The 23,256-nt window shown below is 44.2% G+C and overlaps 1 protein-coding gene across 6 annotated transcripts in view; it reads left to right on the plus strand.

Moving 5' to 3' along the window:
- Positions 1-23,256, plus strand: part of Cdyl (chromodomain protein, Y chromosome-like) — a 214,247-nt gene that overhangs the window by 118,187 nt on the left and 72,804 nt on the right. For 3 of the 6 annotated variants that reach the window (XR_382045.4, NM_009881.3, NM_001378941.1), the window contains one exon: positions 12,097-12,171. The exons of the other annotated variants lie outside the window; for them this stretch is intronic. Coding sequence is in view for 2 of the 3 variants with exons in the window: in NM_009881.3 (NP_034011.1) it covers positions 12,097-12,171 (75 nt within the window). In the remaining variant the exon portion in view is untranslated. The remainder of the gene's footprint in view (positions 1-12,096; positions 12,172-23,256) is intronic. 6 annotated transcript variants of the gene reach the window in all.

Genomic DNA, 23,256 nt, shown 5'->3' on the forward strand with positions numbered 1-23,256 from the left:
ACACTAAAGCCTACAAATTCCAGTGCTAACTTGAGTGATATCCTAGTGTGTGGGGGCTGTAATGATAACGTGGCGTCAGCTGAGTGGCTTATAGAGAGCAGACATTTATTACTTCATAGAACTAGAGGCAAGAATGCTAAGTTCTGGGCACCAGCAGGCTTGGTGTCCTGAGCACCTTCTGGGATTCATAGATGATGCCCTTTGCCTGTGTTCTTAGATGGGAAGGGGATAGGCAATTCTCAGGGGTCTCCATAAAGAAGGCAGGAAGTCTTTCACAGGGTGGAGCTTCCTTCCTAACCTAATTGCTTTTTAAAGGGCCCACCTTCTAATGCTATCATATTTGGGGTTAAGTTTCATTGTGGTGTTTTGGTAGGCAACATTCTCACCACAGTAAGTGGCCATTCACGTCCATTCCCGTGTCCATTCAGTTGCTGCTAGAGGCTCTCTTGTACCAAGTGAATTGAAAGGGGACCAAATGCTTGCTGTTTATGGCTGGTCACCCACACGGAGACCAGCACAGTGGGAGCTAATAATGATTCAGGTTTGGGTGCCCTCGCTCAAGAGCCAACCCCGGAGACTTCTTATAGTTGGTATTATCCAAGGGTCATTCCTGCAAGTTCTTGAGCCCTTAAGAAGGATTTCTTCTAGGAGTATGAGAAGGATAAAGCAGAAACTATGCAAAAACATTTCCATGTTAACTTATGTAGTATATTGCTTTTTTCCTTGCTATGACCAGAGAATTATGATCAAATATGTATTTGCATATGTATTTATTACAAGCAACATAATAAAGTAAGGGTTTATCTTGGCTCACATTTTGGGGGAGGAGGGGTGTAGAGTGAGGTGGAGAAAGCATGGTGGAAGGACTCTGTAAGTAGAGAGAGCTGTGTGGGGTGTCTGTATGTTTGTGTGTGCACATGCATGCAGATACCACAGCAGCCAGAAGAGGGTGTCATATCTGGAGTTGGAATTACTGTTGTGAGTCACCTGATTTGGGTGTTAGGACCTGAGCTTGGGTCCTTTGGAAGAACAGCAAGTGCTCTTAATCACTGGCCTATTTGTGCAGCCCCTGCTTTCTCCTTTTTGTTTAGCCCTGGACCCCAGCCCCATGGATGGTGCCACCCACATTCAGGGTAGGTCTTTCCTCTTCAGTTAAGGCATTCTGGAAAGCCCCTCATAGATATGGCCTGGGCTGTTTGTTTGGTGCTTTCTAAGTCCCATCAAATGACAGTAAAAACGAACTGTTACACTACTATGGCAGGAGTAAAATGGGAACAAAGTCTTGGTGGAAACAATTGATTTGAATAGAGCATTTGACTTACTGATGGTTTGTTGGTTTTGTTGTTGTTTTCTTTTTAAAGTCCCTCTGCAGTGGTTGTGGTTTGTTACCATAAACATAGATTGATCCCCATTCCACCATTCTCTTCTGGTCCTGTGGCAGATTCTTGATCGAGGAGCAGTGCTGGCCAGCATTCATTGCCCTGACCCTCTTTGTACTTCTGACTATTATGACAATCTTAGATTTTAAGGCCAGCTTTTAATTATACAAGCACTCAATGACATTATTCTTGGAAAATAAAATGTAAAGAAGCCTGATGCTCCTTTTGGTTCTGGCCTATGACCTCGCGTTCCTTCCAGACAGCTCCCCACTTGAGTCAGTGTTGGTTTCCTGCGGCATTGCCAAGCAGACTTGCTGTAGATCATCATTCCCATTGCACTTTGACTGCCACTCTGTTTTGTTCCATCTAAGTGTTTGTTTCAGTTCTGCAGTAAACAGTTCCTTCTTCAGAAATCATTTCAGTGTCACTAGAGCATGTGTGATGACAGAATGCTGTGCAGTCTCAGGTGTGCCCCAGACCTATTGAATCAGAACTTGTGTGTTAGTAGGAATTGTGTTAGCATGCTTGGAAGGCACATTATTTAGACATAGAAAGTGCTCAGTTGCTCAAGGACAAGGACCTGTGCTCCAACCCGAGAACCTGTATTGAAAAGGGTTGGGGAAGCAAAGTAGGACATGGTCCAGCCTGTAATTCTGTTGCTGGTGGTCTCGGGTTCATTGTCAGCTTAGCCTGTAAAAGAAGAAAAGTAGACAGACCGCTGAAAACTGTTAGAAACAACAAATAAATTATTCTGGTACTGAAGAAACAACAAACGAGGCAAAAGTATCTTGGCAAAGTAATTCTTTTTGTAAAAAGTGTCCCAGAACCTAAACCAGTCTAGCAGCACACCAGCGCCAACATGGCTTCCTTTTTGTAATTGCTGATGCAGGTGATGACTTTGGTGGGAGCTCTGATTCACAGCGTGATGGGATTGGTTAATTGGGGAAGAGGAATGTTCAAGAAGTGAGCTCTTGCCGAGGTTATTCCGGCCACAGCGTACTTGAATATGATCATGTTAAGTGCACACACAAAGGGTCTAATATTGCAGCCTTTCCCATCAGCCAGATGCTCTTCATGTTGCTGTGGGTAGACCTGTGTCATCCTTTCCTTAGTGTTGCCTGACTTTCCTTCAGTGGTCTGTCCCTCCTTCCTTTCCTCTTGCCCCCCTCCCTCCCTCCCCCCTCCCTCCCCCTTCTTTTTCTTTTTCCTCTTAGAGGTCCAGTAAGGCAGTAAATTCTCAGGGTGAATCAGATGAAAGTACCAGGAGATAGTCAGATGGAAGGGTGTGTATTAAAGGGCCTGCCAGTTGCCGCCCAAGTGTGGGATCAGTTTGAGTGTTAAGTTTGTTTTCTGTGGCTATGGTTGCATGTTTCTTATTGTGTGTAACAAGGGCTTAATTACTACAACTTTGTAAGTTTTCATCTCAAATTGGCGAGCTCTCCCCCTGCTATTATAAAAGTTCTTTTGGCTTTTCAGGAAACTTCGTGTTCTCATATAGAGATGCTGAGTTCACTCTGCTGGGCCCTGTGGGACCTTCAGGGGTTTTCATGGTAGGAACTTGCATTGAATTTCTGCATCATTTTGAGTGAACAGTCTTGTTTGACTACTGATGGTTTAACACGGATGGTGTGTCTCTCTGAACTTGTTTTTAAGCCCTTTGATGTTTTGTGGCTAGGTGCATATGTGCATATATTTACAAGTGTATATGTTGTGTTGCACTTTAATCTACTTTCTGTTAGCGCCTCCTTCCTTGAAATTTTATATCCATGTTGTCTGCTAGGCTGGGGGTTTCCAGGAAGGGCTGTTCAGATAGGCTTGGTAGATAATGTCGCAGGTTTCATGCAGGTACTGGGAGTGTTCCAGGATTTCACTATGAAGTGAGTGTGTTCCACGTGTCTGGAAGATACTCTCATGTCCACACTTGCTGGTGAGGAGGTTGTTTGCTGCCTTTGAGGGGATGAGTGGGCTTGACTTTGAAGACACGGTTCGCAGCTCCTTGCTTGCTATTGTTGGATCCTCTTAAATATCTAATGTTGAGCTGCTCATAGAGTTCCCAGACCTGCATCTCTCAGGTGTCTGGGATGCTTTGTACGCTGAGGCACCTGTGATTTTTTTTTTCCACCAAAAGATTGAGTTTGCTACGCTGCTTGTTTAGGAAGTTGGTTGTGTGTGAGATATTTCTGCACCATTCTGGTTTGCTTTATTGGTGGTTATTACAATCTTACTGCTTGTCTCTCTGTTTTGGGAAAATTTGCCCAGAGTTTCTTTCTCAGACTCAGAGTAAACAGATTTGTTGACATATTTTGTGTTTTGAATAAAACTGTACATTCCAGTTATTTTTAACTTCTACATTCTAGCAAACTATAGAGAATAAAATGTGTCCTAAAAATACTGGACTGACTTTTTTAAAAAGACTTATTGTATTTTCATGTGTGTAAGTGCTTGGCTGCATGTATGGATGTGTGCTGCATGTGTACCTGGTACCCTTGAAGCGTCAGAAAAGGGCATTGTATTTCCTGAAACTGGAGTTGTAGATGGTTCTGAGTCACCATGTGGGTGCTTGGAACGGAACCAATCCCCAGTCTTCTGCAAGAGCAGCAAGTACTGTAGTCGCTGGGCCATCTCTCCAGCCCTGGGAAGACTGGGAAGTCACTGACTTGCACTTACTACAGCAGTGGTTCTCAGCCTTCCTAGTGCTGCTACCTCTTAATACAGTTCCTCAGGTCATGGTGATCCCCTCCCCACCATAAAATCATTTCCTTGCTACTTTTTAACTGTACTTTTGCTACTCTTAGGAGTCATCATGTAAATATCTGTGCTTTATGATGGTTTTAGGCGACCCCTGTTAGCCAAAGCTAGGACTAGAGATTGCTCTGGCAGATGTGCCAGCTGCCATTCCTGTGAGAAGCTTGAAGGAGCTCATGCAGAATGATAAATAGGATCCTAGGTAATGGTTTTTCTCCTAATGCAGGCAGAGTGAGGGTAGTAGTGCAGTGAGCATTCCCTTGGTTCCCTTGGACCGTGGATCATGACGTCGGTTTCATATATGTGTGCATACATGCATGCATGTGTGCATATGTGCATGTGGACTGTACCTGCCGTCCTAGAATGGTGATGCAGATTATACACTGATTGCACACTTCTCTCCTTTCTGTGTTGTTTATGGTGGTTGATCCTCAGGACACACAGATAAACAGGATCATCTTGAAAAGCAGCTAACCATGGAGAGATCTGGGTTTCCCATGAGGGGATAAGTGCTCCTTCGGTAGGGAGCTAGACATGCGTGTTCTCAGCAGCTGTAGTGGATCTTTGTAGCATTTTTGTGTGCCTGGAAAGTGATTACTGAAAAGATCCATATATCTCATTTACTCTTGTAGGGCCAAAAAAGATGTTAAAGTGTCTTAAAAAATAAAGTTCTACCAAGAGGTGACTGGGTGTCTTGTTCTAACCTCAGCACTTTAGTGTTTGTGCTGGCTGTGCCAACTAAACCAGGCTATGCCATGAGTTCCCCCAGTAGATTTTCTTCTTTCTGCATCATCAAGTTCTTCGGGATCCTAGTACACCTTTTCTGGTGTCTTCTGTAAATAAAATGACCCTGCACTCACCACACTGGACACTCCCTTGATCCAGGAGAAACTTCAGCTGCCTCCTGCAGCCTTTGTATGCCTAACTTTTGACAGGCAGGAACAGCAGGTGGCACCCTCTAGTGGTGTAGTTTTAAATATCAACCCTTTAGGTCCTGTCTGTGACTGTCCTCATTACCACTGTCACCCATGCCTGTCAGAGTGGCTCCACCTCCCATCACTGTCAAGGCTACAGGGTTTCCACATCTCTACCTCTGCCATCTGGCAAGTGACCCCTAGTTCCCTCTCTTTAAAATGTCACTTCTAGTCCCAGCCCGGCCTCTTTCAGTTTTCAGTAGCAAGGTGTTCCTCTGTAGATGACTGTCGCTCAGCTCTACTTCACCTCTTCAGAGTAAGAAGGAGCAGGAGAATGCTCGCCCTTTGCCTTGGGGAGAAGGAGTTCAAGAGTCAGCAGAGCTGGTACAAGAAACTCCTGGAAATAGTTGCGGCTGGAGCTGCACTTTGAGAAGTTAGAGCAAGCAGCTGCAGTCTTCCTGCAGTTCCCCCAAGGTGTGTTTGAGATCATTTAAATAGAAGGTACTGCTTGACTGACAGTCCTGTCTGTGTTCAAGGGAACCAGAACACCGTGAATCCCAGCTGTCAATTGGAGAGTCCAGATGTCCCGCCCACTGACATGCTTTGCTTATATATACACAGGGAAGTAAGCATCACAAGGAGTGCTTACAGTAAGAGTTTATTAATTCTAGTATTGATGTTTTAAAGCAGTTTAACAGTATGTAACACCAGCCACTTGTTCAGTGGGAAATGGGTCTCTACCAGTTTCAGTTCCTCATAAGAAGAGACATGATAGACACGGACACAGGAAGTTGTGTGAGGGGAGACAGGATCAGTGTGCTGGGTGAGTGAGTGCATTGGGAAGTGGTTCAAAATGATGTCCGCAGGCGTTTCAGATCCTGCAACCGTAAGAACATAGTAAGTAGGTGGTGAGATACAGTACCATGCCCACACCGGACTGAATGCTATAGTAACAAGGCTTTGCCTCACACCCAGAGTGAAATCTAGAGTGTCAGAATGCTCCCGAATCTTACTCCACTCTTGGCACACACAGTCTTGGATGTCAGTAGCCGCGGGGTCAGCTTTTTTTTGTGTATTCTAGTTGCGCACTAAATTATATTGATCTTAATGATGTGAGGTAGAATCCCATCTCGCCTCAGCACTATTAATCTCTCTCTCACCTGTTCACCCCAGTGGCTGCCAAACTCTCATGGTCCGAGCAACAGGTCAGAGATGTGAAATGTAAACCAGAGGGCAGTGATTGCCATCACTGTATGGGAATTCTTTAAAGTGCCCCCGTTTTCCATGTGGTATTAAAATGTGTGGTTTAGAAAATGTAATGCATATTCCTTTGTGAGTAAAATGGGTTTACACTGCCCATTGCAAAATCACAGACATACCATGGTCTGACTTACTTTTCGTTGAGCCATAACCCAAATTTCAGTTGTTGCAACATCTTGTTTGCCACCTGTATTCATTACTTTTCTATCGCTGTGATAAAACCATGACCAAAAGCAATTTAGGAAGGAGGTTTATTTTGGCGTATGGTTCCAGATGGAGAATCTGTATTGATTACTTTTCTGTTGCTGAGATAAAACACTGACCAAGGCAGCTTGTAGAAGAAAGCATGTAATTGGGCTTATGGTTTAAAGTATTAGAACCCATAATGACATGGTGACAAACAGCAGGGAGCTCACATCTTGATCTACGAGCAAGAAGCCCAGAGCACACTAGGAATGGTGTGAGTCTTTTGAAACTTCAAAGTCCATTCCCAGTGACACACTTCCTCCGTTAAGGCCATACCTCCTAATCCTTCCCATACATACAAACATACATACATACACACATACACATATGTATATGTATCAAAGCCTGTCCGCACGGCATACTTCTTCCAGCATGTTTCCATATCCTCCCCCAAGCAGTGTTGTCAACTAGGGACTGAAGGTTCTAAGATAAAAGCCTGTGCTAGACACTTCCATTCAAACTACACCACCACCTTTATTGTTTCCTTATTTAAGAAATAAATCAACTTCTTTTTACCTCTCCTTTTAAAAATAAACTCTAGAATTAGAGTGGAGTCGTGGAAAATCACCCAACAGAAATCAATGTCTAAAACACATGAATAGACAAGGCTCACTTCAGTGACCATGAAAGTGGCCTTTTTTTTTTTTTTAAGTTTAGTTATTGAGAAATTTAACACTTAATTAAGTTCACTTTGGTTTTGAGGGGTCCAGAACCATTGGGTTTATATTAGACTGCAGTCTTTCTGTCAGAGAGGCCAGAGAGCCCGCCCCACAGACTGTTGTCTTTTATTATACTATCAGTGTTTTAGTATTTATTGCTTTAGTATTCTTAGTAATCTCATAAAATCAGCAATGTGAACATCAAGAATTGACTTCAGAATTAATAGGTGGTTAATTTCAGAACTTCAGAATTAACAGATAACAGGTGGTTGTGAGCCACGTGACATAGCTGCTGGAAACTGAACAGGTCTTGGGCAAGAGCACCACACAGTTAAGGGCTGAGCCATCAAAATGTTATTTATTTTGATCACTTTTACTTCCTAAATCTGGAACTTGTAAATCACCATTATTGGTAAAGCTTAAGATTTCTGTGCTGGCCACAAATGCCACCTGTGACTACAAAAGTAGAAATGAATTCTCCAGACCCACTGTGGGGTTAATGATCTGTGTGTGCTTTCAGAGTTTCACCTTCCTAAGAGGAGTTGGAAATTTAAACCGATATGGTCCTCATTTGCTCCACTTGACTGTTCTTCCCTCTGGATTTTAAAAGTTTTATCCCCCGGTCCTGGAGATTGGTCGTTCTGCTCCTTTTTAGACATGCCACTTACTTGTCTTTGTGTCACTGCCAAACTTGGCTCTTGCACGTGACCCTGATGAAGGTTTCTTATTATAATTGCTGTTGTTTGGTTAGTGTTGTTTTCTGTCTTAGACAAGGTCTCTCTGTGTCACCCAGGGCTTGGGCGTTAGAGTCAAATGCCAGGATTACATGTATGTGCCACCATGCCTGGCAGATACTGACACTGCTCATTAAAATGTTTTTAATATGTCAGCAGTAGAAGAAAAGTAGGAATCTAAATGTAATGGAGAGAGAAACAGGTTTAATCAATATAACAAAAGGAAAAAGCAGCAAGGGACACATGGCTTGGGGTTTGTCCCTTTATATGCTATTCATTAGTGTGCCTGAGAGGTGAGAAGGTGGTAGCTTATGGTTACCTCTGTCTGTCTCTGTCTCTGTGTGTGTGTGTGTGTGTGTGTGTGTGTGTGTGAGAGAGAGAGAGAGAGAGAGAGAGAGAGAGAGGGAGGAGAGAGAGGGAGGAGAGGAGAGGGAGAGACAGACAGACAGAGACAGATTTGGTTAGATTATACAATCAGAGATTAGATAGTCTTAACAGTAGCTGGAGACTGGACAGGCAGTGGACCCAGTAGCTGTTTACTCTGGAAGCCTGTGAACAAGAGGACCAGTGGTACAGTCCCCATCTGGCTGAGGTGTAGTAGTTCCCTGGAGAGCCAGTACCCATGCAACATCAGATGCACTTGGGAAGACTGGAGCTTGCAGTGCTACCTGGTTTCCTCTTCCACTTTCTTTCATCTAGGCCCCAAGCCTATTGTTTGATGTTGCCCACATTTCAGACTAGCCAGTTCTCTCCAGACACGCCCTTGCAGGCAACACCGAGATGTGTGCTTCTCTAGTTTTAGGCATCTCTTAATCCATTCCTATGTCTAGTGCTCTACTAGAGATGAGATGGTCTTGTGATATGTGTGCATTGTCCTGGTATACTAAGAGAGTTGTTTTTCTCAGGGGTTTGGTGTCCTTGGGGTGGAACACTGGGTGTGGGGTGCTGACATGTGTCACTCCCACATCTTCATGGTAGATGATAAAAGAAGGAGGCAGGAATGCTATCTGACCCATTCTCCTCTGAGATCCCAGTTTGTAAGTAGCTGACACTCCCTTACTGAATGGGTAAGAGTCTATATAGATAAGGTGGGTAATATGAGGCTGTGGTCATAACGGGTAATGACCAGTACTATCCGTTGTACTGTATTCAGTACTTTATAAAGTAATTGTTAGATGGTTTTACCCAGTGCCATATTCTTACCACATTGATGGCAGATGGAGCTAACTATGTTGTGAATAAATTAGAGGTGTTACATATAACTTCCAGTAGGTTTGTCACACATAGGGTGTAACGTCACATGGGAAGGCATATGTTACCGTGGACATATGCAGTGTTCTTATAGGCACCTCAGTAGTGCTTTATCGCCATAAACCTACTGCAAGTTAAATATCCTTTAATACCTGATAATTGTATCACTCGTGCAGTGGGGAGAAATTACAGGCCAAACCATTATAAGCTGGGGGGTTAATTTATCATTTAGATGAAGCCTCTGAGAACTGAAGTGCTGAGAATGTAAGTTACATGCTCTCTCAAGATGCATTTTGACCTATGTTGGCTTTTATTGCATTGCCAGACATAATATGGTCCTATTTGGGAAACTGTTGTACAATAACCAAGGAAACGTCTATGAAGTCAAGTAATTGTCCCAAGATAGGAGTCTGGTTATCCTTACTTCATTCATTGCTTTACTGTGTGTCCAGTGACACCAGGCTTCTCTGTGGCTGTGTGGCCGTGGGTCTCCTGAAGTTAGGTGTCTGTATGCTTCCAGTCAGTACATGTGAAGTTGGTGGCATCTTGAGTTTCTTCTCCACATCTCATACTTTCCTGTTTGGAGAAAAAAAAACAAAAACAAAAACCTACTTTCTTGATAGGTAGTATGTACAAAGTAATTTCTACAAAAGAGTAATTATTTTTGTTTTAATTGCAGTATGGCCTGTTTCAGCGAAAATATTTTCATGAGAACTGTTTTTTTAAACCTCCATTTAGAATACCTTTGTTCAACAGATAATTTAACAAGACAAAACGTTGTCAAATAAATTGCCACTTTCATCCTTTCAAATGGTTGGCTATATTTAGATGCTGTAAAATTTAGCCTTTCTCCAATTAAAAATAGGAGCTCAAAAACGTTCTTTCCCACAGCTCTTAATGTTTCAAAATATACTCTGCCTTTCAGGGACTTTAAAATTCATTTCTTCAGTTCATTACTTGGTTTTAAGTTTATTTCACTGTTTACTTGTAAACTTTAATTTCAGTAATTGGCATCTGCCAAAGGCTTCAGAAGTTACAAGTGGTGTGTGTGTGTGTGTGTGTGTGTGTGTGTGTGTGTGCATGTGTGCGCATGTGCACACACACGTGCACACACATTCTAGGAATTATTGGCTTCTGAAAACCTTTGTTAAATGTTTTGCTGGACCCACTATTTTAAACAAAGAAACAGTCCAGGTTTTAAACATCTCATCTAAAAGGGACCAAGTCATTTTTATGATACTCTGATTGACTTTTCAAAGTAGTCTTTTGAAGGTCTACCTGTGTGTGCAGCAAGAAGAGGCTACATACTGTTAAGATGGAGTACTTTGTTGTTGTACACACACAACATACCTACTGCATTCAACTACCTACCTATCTTACGTACATATGAGAAAATTTGTGTTTGTTTGAAAAAAAATATCACAAAATCCAATAACTGTCTGCATTGAAACATTGAACATTTAATACTGTGAGGTTTTTACCTTGCAGGACAGGATTCAACAGATCTTCTGTAAAGGACCAGTGGGTCGATTTCATATGCTCTGTCACACATACTGATCTGCTATGGTGCCCCAAGGATAGCTGTTGACAATCCCCAAATAAGTGTGTGTCTATGCACTGAGGAATGGTAAACATTCCTTTACCAACACCAAGATAAGAATTTTTATACGTTTTATGCCTAATAATTTATATATTTTTTTGGACTTTTCCCAGCCACTGAAAGCTGATACAAAGCAATCTTACCCTAGGGGCTGTGCCAGCCAGAGCCCAAGGCAGGTGGCTTTGGCTTGCAGGTTACTATTAGTGACCCTTGCCCTGTGGATTAGGTGAAAATGTAGAGTTAGTATTGCAGTTGATTCTCTCGTAGAGAACTGGGAATGGTCTGGTGTTGTCTACATCAGTAGGGGCCATCATTCCATGGCAGGACATTTCTGGAGGAAACAAACACAATTAATCAGAACACGCTGTTTACTAACTAGAAAGTGGGACTTGGCAAACATTTAAATGCCGTGGTTGTAAAGATGTAAACGTCATACTGTACTTCATATCAGTTTTGACTATTCCCTTCTTTAAAAGTGGGTATTGAGCCTGGTGGTGAGGCACATGCCTTTAATCCCAGCACTCAGAGGAGTTTTCAAGGTCAGCCTCGTCTATAGAGCGAGTTCCAAGACAGCCAGGACAACCCTGTCTTGAAAAACAAAATGGGGGAAGGGAAAGGAAGAAAGAAAGAGTGTATTATGCTAGTTTAGAGTCTGGCTCTCATGGGTCCATTGTGACACATATGGACAGATATGCAAATTACACAGTCATCATTAATTTGCTTGAGCAATGAAAATACAATTCTTGTTCACTAAGCCTGTATTTAATTTTTTAGGTTATTATTATTACGGTAGCCTATTGCCAAATGAAAGCAATCAAGACAAAGAATGGATTTAGACCATAAGTGAGACACATGAGAATCCACTCTGTTGATAACCCAGTGGTCCCTGAACTGGAGAGTGCTGTCACATGCTCCCTTTATGGTAGAGAGTGTATGCTGGAGGCACGTGGGGTTAGGAAAAAGCAGGGAAAAGTGGCTTACTGCTGGTTGGCTGCAGGAGTCTGCTGATGTGAGACATGCTGTACAGACAAGATTAAGACAGAAGATGCAAGACCTACTAGGTGCAAACCGAATCCACACTACCTTATTTAATGCAACAATGAATCATAATATGTAATTAAAAATGGAAAAATATGAAGGCGAACCCAGTTTGGATAATGTGACAAGAGGTGTAAGACTGCCCTTGGCAAACCAAGACATAAGGTTAGCCTATTTAAATCCATAAGACTTAAGGTTAGCCTATTTAAATCCATAAAATCAAGCGTTTCTGGAGTCTGAATGGTTCTTCTCTTGTTTCAATTTGGTCAGCAAAATAATGTGGTTCCTGCAACAGTCTCAGAACCCGATCAAGCGTCCCCTGCAATTCAAGACGCGGAGACTCAGGTACAATTGTCTGTTCCCTATTTAGTAGACAGCATGAACTGCCCATGGGTGTCAGTAAGGGTCTTTCACCTGTGTTCTGAACCAGTGTACCTGGCATCTGGGAGAAGCTGTGAGTTTTTGATTCTCTCAGATATAGGTTCAGTAAGTACTGCACATCAGAAACTATAGCCTATCTATTTTTAAAAGATTTATTTTTCTTTTCCGTGCCTAGGGGGTGTGTACGTGCGTGCTTGCGTGCGTGCGTGAATCCCATGTGTAAGAGGCCAGAAGCAAATAACAGCTCCCCTGCAGCTAACTAGAGTTACAGGCAGTTGTGATCTGCCTCTGTAGCTGCTGGAGACTGAACTCAGTTTCCCCTGAAAGAGCAGCAAACATTCTTAACCCCGAGCTGTTGCCCCAGTAGCACTCCTGTCTTTTATCTCATTACCCATCATTCTCCTTTGTGTTCTCCATGCAGCTGCTGTGGTCCCCACTGTGGTAAAGTGGATTTGTCTGTCTTCACCAAATCTGTCTGCCAGCCTAGTAGATGTCACTCTGCACTTCCTATTGAAGTTGCGTTTGCTGTGTTTTGATTGTTTCTCTCCAGGCTTCATGTGATGCCGCAGGGTTCATTCTCGGATCAAGTCTGTGTTTTTGCCATGTCCCTGAGACTTGTGAATGTTGGTTGAGGGTTATCTGGAGCTCGGGGCAGCAGCCTTCCCATTTGCTGGAACTTGTGCCAGTGCACCTGAGTCTATCGTTTCTTCATGCACAGCTTAAGTTCCGCCTCAGAAATACCTTTCCTTCAGAGTCATCTGGGATAGAGAGTTTTTAACTTCAAATTTGCATTTGGGCGGGCCAAAAAAAAAAAAGTCCTCTAAGGTTCAGTTGTGTTTTAAAAACCAAGCAACACTTTCTTGGTCTCTAAAGAGAGGGTAGAGCATCTCAGATCAAGCCCCTAGCTCTTCAGGGTAAAGGTTGACTCTGGAAGCAGAGATAATGGTGGGGTTGCAGGGGAAAGGGGGAGTTCTATTCTCAGTTCTGTGCCTGATAAACAGGATCCGACTGTAATCCATCAGGAGAACACATGATCAAATATGGTAAAGCATTCGGGACAGCAGATTGGTTTTTTTGTGATTTAGATGGTTTTGCATAACAGTTTCGCAGAAATTGGAGTGTTTTCTTACAGCAATTAAATATGTTTAGGGTTACTGATAATAACCTCTCGCCCACGAGTCAGTTTAAAAATGCTTGCTTGTGCCAGGGTCACTTGCCTTTTTTCACAGAGTGGGAATGCCCTTTTTTGACAAATTCGTAAACAAGCAGTCATCTGAGAGCAGCACACAGCTTATTTGAAATGTCATCAGCAAAGTTCTTCACAGGCAAGAGTCGCATTGCATTGTGACCAGCTGCCCTGAATGTCTAGTGCATCGAAAAACAAGCTGGCTGACCAGGAAAGGAGCCTCTCTAGGGACTGTTAGCACCTGACTGCATTCTGCCTGTGCTTTGCCCCTTATTTAGTTGTAAGACATAGTGACTAGTGAGGGTCTTATGTCTCAGTCACCTGGGAAGCTCCATTTAGCTTCCTCTCTGCAGCAGGCTGAGACTCTTGTTGGTAGCTCCTTCAGCCTCTTGTAAAGCTAAGAGTCAGAGGGTTGAAGGTCATTGTATATTCCAGATATAAGCTATTCTTTGGCTTGTTGAAAATAACTTGATCAGTTTTCTTAAGCAGTTGTCATTGAGTAACAAAGCAAACTTTAAAGAGCTGCAATACATCAGGTACCAGTTGTCAGCGCTGATACTGTTATTGATCCAGTGTAGGTTTAATCCCATTTGCCTTAATGATGGCCTTTCTAAGAGCATTCTGGTTGTTTGGGGTCATCGCTAGTGAAGCTCTTGTCTTATTCTGTCATCTTGCCTTGAAGCTCTTGAAGGCAAGGGTTGTAAAATAATGGCATCAGGACTGTGTGAAGCACCATTCTGTGGTACATTTCATGATGATGTTAAAGTGTGAGAAGCCAATTACAAAAACAGAGATCATGCTGATTGGACACAGTGAGCCTTCATGGAAGTATACATCGCAACTACCTGCCAAGTACAAGAACTTTTGAGGTTAAAAGAATTATAAGCAGAAAGCTGTGGACGTGACTGTTACTAACAGACAGCGTGTTTATATGGAGCTCTTTCCTCCAAGATTCTTAATGATCTTAGGCGTTCTCCTCTATGTGCTTTGTTGGGAATTAATTGGGGATTGTTATACTGTCTTTCTCTGGTGTGTTTGTGCCTAAACATCACTGTGTGAAGACTGTTCCCAGACTATAAAGCCAAGGAAGCCAGTGTTCCTCTCTACTATCCAGGTTACATAGTTACTGTTCTGTGCCTGTTACCTGCTAGCCCCATGTCCAGTGAACTCGGAAGGAAGCAGAGCCTGCGTTGAATGAGCCTCATGTGTATGGAAACTACTGTGTTACTCTTTTGTTGTTGAAAGTGCTCTGCAGTTAGAGAGGATATGGTTTGAGAGGGAGGATAGTGTCCATCGATTTTCCAGTAGCAGAAGGCACGGCAGAGGCAGCAGGTTGAGGAGTGTGCTTCTCTGTTCACTTTCTGCTTTTCTGTTATTCAGGACTCGGTTGCCAGGCAGTGCAGGGTGGGTCTTCTGTCTTCAGTTAAACCTCTGAAAACTTGCTCATAGGCACACTTATAGGTGTCTCTCAAGTGACAGTGAAGTCAAGTCGACACGAAGCTTAACCATCACAGCCGTAGAAGATACAGTCAAAACAGAAGTAGCCCAGGCAGAGGATCCGAGGGGCAGATCCTACACTGCTGCCACACTGGGTGTATTAGCTGAGTGACTACAGGTCAGTCATTTGACATTAGGATCCACTGTCTCATGAATATATAGATAAAAATAAAAATGTGTTGTGTAGGTAAGAGGGAGGGTGTTGGTAAAAAGCCGCTATATGTGCAGATGGTGCTAATAGCTCACTAACTAATAGCTGTCTTTCCTCGGTGTTTGCTTACTGAAGCTCCACTGTAAAACTCCAAGCCAAGGGCCAGATGTGCAGTTCATTCCTTGGCAAATTCAGCAAATATTTATTGAACACAGAGGTGCTGGTCTTTAGGGCTATAACAGAATTTTAGACAGACAGGGCCCTCTTGTCTCGACTCTGATGGAGCTGTGATTTATATCATTCACATTTTTATGTATTTTATTAAATGCTTCGATTTTGTGGCACTTGGCTGGAAAAGCTTATATTTTATTAAAGCTTGTGATAGGAGACTGGTTTTATTTTTCTATTCATTACTCTCTGAACTATTTATAAGAGCAATCCTTTTTGATTCCATAAGCATCTTAAATTTAAAACTGTGGGTTCCTTTCCTTAAGAATTGCACAACAGTCCCAACATTTACAGTGGTGCTTAGAACACCAAATGTAATCAACTTGGTAATGTGTTAGTGTGCATTAGCAAACAGGGAAAAATATGCCATCAAGGCCACTGAGTGTGATTGTGAAAAGCACACACTGGACCTTAGCCCAGTCAACAGCAACGCTGCATTCATGGTGAGGTAAAACATTCCCTAGGGAGAGTGAGGGACGGGGCTGCAAATAGTTTGGAGGGCTGGCAGGATGGCTCAGCGCTTGCTTTGCAAACCTGATGACTAGAGTTCAGTGACTAGAGAGCTGACAAGGAGTGGGGAGGTCTCAAGAATACCTGCCTTTTTAAAAAATTTTTTTTTTTAAATTTGGAAGGACAGGTATCCAAGTGACCACAATAGCTGTGTCTGAGCATCCAGCACCAAGACTGTGCTTTATCCTATGACAGCCAGAACTGTCCATTGATTGACCCATCCTTTAGTTTTGTGGTAACAGCTATGGGTGTAGAATCAGCACCTGCTTGGCAAGATGGGCAGTCTTTACAATTGGGCCTTGCCACCCCTTCAAAGCCAGAGAGGCTCTTTTGCTAGAAACAGCCTGCACCATGTTTGAGCTGGTGTACACATTCTGCAGCCTTGGGCTAATTTAGCTTAATTTCCTTTTAATTTCCTTTAGTTTTCTGTCTGAAATAGATGGTAAAATGGTAGTGAAATTCAAGCTGCCATGTGCATTTGGGCTTGGGTTTAGCTCTCATGCACTGTTCTCATAGAAGTGTGAGCACCTTGCTGGACTACGGATCCTCGTGCAGGGACTGTTCAACAGGCTGCCTCTGGATATGATCAGGAAGCAGAGCCCTGGTCTTGTCGGTAGTTAAAGGTCCTTTCTGAAACGAGCCTTCCCCAGCTCTCCTTTCCCTCACGTGGGGGAGCTGCCAGATGGAACTAGGACAGAGGAGCTAGAGACAAATTAAGGCACTTCCTCCCTGTGGATCTGCTGGACCCTGCATCCACCTGCTTCTGCATAGCTGAATCGCTGTAGCTATGCATGGGAAGAGTCATGGGAAGTATGTGGCTTCTGGTCCTTGGTGGATAGTGAGCTGTGGCCTGGGGAGCCCTAAGAGATCAGATTCAAACGGCTGTGGTAGCCATGTGCTGGTCAGTGCTGTATCATTCCCTTATCCATCCATCCCTCCCTCCCTCCCTCCTCTTTGATTTTTGGCCTGGCTGGGTCAGTTTCTAGGTCTTTCTCTCATGAACGGGACTCATCTGATTGTTGAAAAGTGTTAAGGGAATTTGTTATGTCTTGTGTTCCTGAGAATTGGGAGTTGGGTTTGAAGGCTCAGTGATACTCATGTTGACCTTTCAGCATGAGGTGACACTTCTGCCAGACCCAGAGGCAGATTATGTTACTGGCAGGTGCTGGTTGATGGGTGTGCCATCTGCTGTGAAGGGTTGTGCTCGCCTTGAGTGACACCAGGCACCGGGCAGAGAGCTCCTTCCCCATTGAACTTGTGCCTCTGCTGGCTGTTTGGACATATGAGGGTTTTCTGGGCTTATCCTCTCTTTAGTAGTAAAATGGTTTTGCAATGAAGTGTTTCAACAATTGAAGTAGGGCTACTTTTAAACCAGTTTTCAAAGTTCGTACAAAGTTAAGTAACAGGTCAAGACCACTGTCTCCCTGCACCACTGTGGGCTTACACTGTTCCGGGTGTGACAGGTCTGCTTTTATTGTTGTTGAGCCCGTAGCTGCGGGAACCTTTCTGTGGTTTTTTTCATTCCTCTGATGCCGCCTGTCATTGGCTTTTCTCACAAGTAAGGTGGTGCAGGCCTTCCCTGTGCGTCTGAGAAAGGTAGTAGCTGACTGGTAACCACCGAGCACTTGTGTGTGTGGATCCCGTTTGTACTTCATGAGTGGTCTACATAGACAGTTGACCACGCTTCATCCTAGGCTGGCCAGCTGTTTTCAGCTTGACACAAACTAGAGTTTCCTCTGGAAAGAGGAAACTTCAGTTGAGGAGATGACTCTGTCAGACTGGCCAGTAGCGAAATCTCTGGGGCTATTACTTGATTAATGATTAAGGTGGAAGGGTCCAGCCCAGCCCACTGTAGGCAGTGGTATCACTGGGCAGGTTGTCCCTTGCTGAATAAGACAGGAGAAGCAAGCTGTAAGCAGTGTTCTTCCTAGTAGCTGGTTCTATTCCTGCCTTGAGTTCCTTCCCTGACTTACTTCCTGGTGAACTATACAATAAAATAAACCCTTCTTCTCCCAAGTTGCAATAGAAACAAATGAGAAACCTCATAATAACCCCAGGATGATGGCGTAAAATAAGGCTGGCAAAGCTCAGAGGAGTGAGGAGACCTGAGCATTCATTCTCTCTCTCTCTCTCTCTCTCTCTCTCTCTCTCTCTCTCTCTCTCTGTGTGTGTGTGTGTGTGTGTGTGTGTGTGTTTGGGAGGGGCGTCAGACTGAGAATATAGTTCAGTCAAGCTCCCAAAGTGCTTATCATCGTTCACAGCAAGCCTTCTCCCTGCCCCACCCTCCCTCCCTTGTTTAGTACCAAGGATAGCACAAAATCCTCTTACCAGTGGCACTGCCTTCTTGCTGACCTGCTGGCCCTCTTGTAGATTAGGGCTCTGCCTCTTGCCCTTCTTCCCTATGACAGAAGATCTTTTCCTTCTTTGTACAAAGAGCAGCTACCACCTCTGTGTGCAGGATGGAGCCAATCCCCTGTTGATATAGTGTCTTCAAGCATACCCAAGGCTTTTCCTCCCTTTTGTCCGGTGTTCCAGGAGAGCTTACATGTCACCTCTTCCCTTACATGCCTTCTTTCTTATGCCTTGGATCTGCTCTGTTGACATCTTAGTTTTTCCAAGCACCCAGGCGTCCAGCATCTCTGGGGATTTGTTTGGCTTTCTGGGAAACATTTCTGTTCCTGGTGAGCCAGCTGAAGGGCACATTCCAGGGCTCTTGGAATACAGTCCTCTGTGCATGTGAGAATTGACCTGGCTTTGCTGCGGTCCCTTTCAGCCTACACGGGTGTGGATGATTAGCCCTCAGGATGCACTTGGCCAGGGCAGCTGAGCTTATCGTCAGGACATTCTTCCTCAGGCCAGTCTTCTGAAAAGTCAACTCTCACAGTTAACTCTTTAGTCATGGGTTTGTTCCTAGCAGGTCAGGATTAGTATTTAGGAATCTTCCAATACCCAAAGCCTACACATACTATGAGGCACACTGCTCCCTGCCCCTGGCAGTCTTAGCACATGAAATCTTCCATGGCTTAACATTTGCTCACTTGAGAACATTTGCTGTGACAGAAGATGTGACACAGAATACTTCTAGAAGGAAGAGGATGGACACACGCACACATGCATGTGTGGACAGAGAGATGGCCGAACAGACTGACTGTGCATGCACATTAGGACACACACAGCTACCAGGTAGTCAAAGACCATGTCATTTGACTCATTTTGATGAGCCTTACTGTGCCGAGTGCTCCACTCAGGTTCTTTTCTGAAAGGCCATCAATTTTAATGACTTAACGGCACAGGTGGGGGTCTGTGCCTGCAATTAGACACAGGTAACCCTGTGTGCAAAGGAGCCAGGCTTTAGAATCTTGTTTTTATCGTGGCCATGCACGGTTTCTGATGTTCAGACATGGTTCTTGGGTTTGTTTTCTATTTGCTTCCAGGAAGGGCAGCTTAGACCTGGCTGTATGCTCAACTTCAGGCTGTCAGGGACGCTTTTGATTTCATTTCTGGCACATGAAGCTACTGAGATCTGACCTGCGAGCATACCACCCTTAGAGTCCCACCACAGGTGTGCAAAGCACTCTGACCTGTAGCAGTGAGCTTATCACACAGCTAAAGAAGAAGCCAATAAACAGGATGACATATGATGTGTGAGATATCTATAAATGTTCAGAAAAATAAAGGGGAGGGACCTGATGTGCCAGAATAATGCTTGATACATTGGGTGAAGTCCCGAGGTATTAGACTGCCTGAGAAAGGCCTTTGGAGAGCTTGAAGGAAGAGAGGGGAGTGAAGGAAGGACTGCATGGCCGAGGAAGCAGAAAGTGTAGAGGCCCCAGCCTGGGACAGCAGGGGGTGTCCAGGGATAAGGAGGGACCAGGGCCTGCTGGGCTTTGGGAATGTAGTGCCATGGTCACAGAAGATATATAAAGAGCACAGTGTGATTAATGCACAAGTACTGCTGGAAACAGTGTGGTACCCTGAGCCTACAGGCACTGGGGGTTGTCGTGGTGGCTAGAGTAACAGACCTGGGGCAGAAGAGAGAAATGAGAGCCCAGAGCACCAGCACTGGAACCAGATGAGGAAGAAGGCGGGTAGCCGACGAGGTAGTCTGTGCCCAGTCAGCTTACCGCTCGCAGGAAGTCAAGGTGCTGCCTCTGTGGGATACCTTCAGCCAGCACCTGCTACTGAGGCTCTAAGTACTTATGTGTGGCTGTCCCTGTTGACCTGAGAGTTCTGACAGCCACTCTCTGACCAGCCAGGGGGGTTGCTGTGTCAGAAACACAGAACAGAAAAGGGGGTGTAAAGCCAGTGGTAAAAGCCACACACAGGAACCGCACCTCCGTAACCAATGTCAAGGGCACAGTCTGGTGGCGCTGAGAACAGTCCTGTGATGTGTAACCATCACCAGACAGCCCCAGAACTGTTCTAAAAAATGAAACTTCACACTCACTCATACCTCTTCCTCAGCGGAGCTCAGACTTACCCAGCCTCCCATCAAAAGTGTATTTGTAATGATACAGTAGCCCTCACGCACAGCAGTCCGTACCGGTTTAAAAGAGGCTGGGCTTGCTGTAGGCGGGGCTAAAATCCAGGAAGAGTTCTATAAAAAGAAGTCTACTAATTCCTGTTACAAATTGAAGGCCTTCAAAATAAGATAGGTTGCTTAGCACATTTTGTTGCCTTGTGATGTCTGAGTCTTCTAAGTGCCATGTGGGGGTGACCAGTGTTCACAGTATTACCTATTTACTGATCCCACATATACATATACGTACACATATTCTAGTAAATTCTATCATGGACTGAATAATAGAGCTATCTGCTTCTGAAGGTGTCCTGCCGAGCTGGGCCTGGCAGTACATACTCTGTATTTCCCACACGTGGGAGGTACAGGTTTAGGAATTCAAGGCCATCTTGGCTGTATAGCAACTTTGAGGCTTGCATGGGTCACTCCCCATCCCAACATGCTCTGACAGGGTAAGGCTTGTCCCGAGGCCCAGCTTTTACAAGGAGTTGCCCCACATTTGATGCTTCACCTTGAACTTCGTCCTTGTTTAGGAGAGAGCGCCCTCTGCTGAAGGAGCCTGATTCAGAGACTCGGTTCTGCCATCTGGTCTAAGATTTTCCCACCTCACAGATCACCTCCTGCCACTTGTGCTTATGCGTTGCACTAGCTCCGAGCCCTTCTTCTCCTCGTAGTTCTCTTGGCCTTCAAAATTGGGTTTATTTCTGAAGATGAGGATTCCGCATAGAAGCCTCATTCACTTCCTTTCTCTTCCCTATTATCTCTAAGTATGTTTCTTGTCTAAGGAAGGCTCTTACTTCCCATCCTCCCTCCCCCGAGTAAAAATAGCTCTGTGTTTAAGAAACACAGTTGTACCTAGGGGTAAGAGTCAGGCTGTAATATGGAATACATGGAGGATATGATGACTCCTGGGAGGTATAAGCAGAGCTGAGCCCCTTCCTAAATCACTCTTCCATGATGACTCCTCCTTTGTACAGTGGTGGCTGACATAAATGCAGCCATACTGCGTGCCAAGCTCCTGACTGTTTGCCTTAAGCACGTCTGGTCCCCAAGCATTTTAGTAAAGGATGTTCACCTTGTACCAGTGTTGGCTAGTTACACAGATGAGCAACCCAGAGTCCAGGGAGCCCTGTCTGAGCCAGGCAGGTGTGAACCCAGGCAGCGCCTGGCCCTCCTGCCTCACCAACTTTATCATGTATTTTTCTTGTTACCCTCCTTTGGCTTTGGTTTGCCAGCTCAAGCATATGTCATAGTTTTTCATATCTTTGTATATATTGTAATTGAGGGCTGTTAGCATACAAAAGAGCAGACTTTTAAATCAAACTTTGGAGGTTCAAATCCTAGCCCTTCTCATGGTTATCCTCCTCTGACAACAGCCTTCACCTTGTTTCTGACTTCCTCCTCTGTAGAAAGGGAAAGACAGATTACGATCTGTCACCTAGGGTTTTGCAGGAATTAAATGAGTTAATACATAAAGAACTCAAACCAGCAATTGCCAAATAAGCTCTTGAAAATGTTAATCAGCTGTGTTAAATGTCAGGTACCTGCTGCGTTCTTTGTTCGTTCCGAGCCTGCTCATGACTGATTCATTTAGTGCTGGAATCAGACTTGGGCACATTTCTCACTGAATTGTTTTTGTTCACCGTATGATTTTTTTCTGTTAGTTTGAAGCCGGCAGTCCCTAGGAAGCTTTCTGGACTAGTTTCTATTCCACGAAGTTTGTGGTGATTGCAACAGGCAAGGATATTTATTCGAGGGGAGCTCCTGTCTAGGCTGTGTGTGTCTTCCTGATCTTTTTTCCTAGTACTAGGAACACACAGTTCCTACTGGCTGCTGGCTTTAGCATATCACCCATATCTGGGTACATTGCTTGATGCAGGTGTCAATCAACTTCTTCAGCTTGGAGCTGGTTACCCTTGCTTTATAGATGAGGAAATGGCAGTTTTTCCAGTAGCAGACCCAGGGATAGTCCCTGGAACTTTACTGTACATTTTCAAGTCTTTTGGCGAAGGTGGCTACTTTTCCTGCTGCCATTTTCATAAAAGAACATCTTTATCACGGGCTTTGGCGTTAGATAATTATGTTTACACTGCAACTTATATTTATGGGACTCGAGGCAGTCTGTGGTGTTCAGGGAGTCAAGGTGCACCTGTGCGTAGAACAAACCCCTTTGCTGCACCCCACATAGTTGGGCTGAAGTTTGACTTTTGTGGACACAGGGTCACAAGATCAAGCTTACGCTAGCAACTGTTTTGAACTGTGATTTGGGCAAGATAGCTATCAAGAGTATTGGTTCCCTCTTCTTGAGTTGCTGTGGATGCCTTTGTGGGCACAAGCCTTACAGCTCGTGTGGACACACAAAACTCTCCAGGATGCAAACTAAGAAGCCCTCAGACTGGCATACATCCTGAAGGTCTAAGCTCTGAGAGATGTGTATAAGTTCTGCTGTTTTGTTTTTGTCAAGCACGTAGGATGAGCCCATGAGACTATTAATTGTGCTTTAAGAACTATTAAACGTGCCTTAGTGAATGAGATTTCAGCTGGTAACAACTGACTGCAGCAACTTTTACTTTTCTAAAAGGAACTCATCTTTACCTGGACCTAGAACTGTTAGTATTATATGAAGCAGTGTTACTTACAGCTACTCAGTGAAATAACTCATTATTATAACACATGATCTAGCTAGGAAACAAATAGCTCACACTCCTAACTTAGGGGCAGCTTGTTCTAATAAATATAAAAGCCTGTTGTAGATAACAGTGTGAGCTATCAGGATAGCTCGTTAATTTGTTCACCTTTAGTTTGCAAGCCTTTCTCATAAATAGCTGAAAAGATGGCATTTTTTCTTGCGCTTGTGCGGGTCTCATCAGCTTTACCTTCTTCTGAAGACTGGTCAGTTCCTCCCTGGCTAAGTCAAGCAAGGCGTGTCTGCATGTGGAGCGTCTGCCCTGCTTCATG

Source organism: Mus musculus, chromosome 13 (genome assembly GCF_000001635.26).
Source record: "Mus musculus strain C57BL/6J chromosome 13, GRCm38.p6 C57BL/6J".
In the NCBI taxonomy this organism is placed as follows: domain Eukaryota; kingdom Metazoa; phylum Chordata; class Mammalia; order Rodentia; family Muridae; genus Mus; species Mus musculus.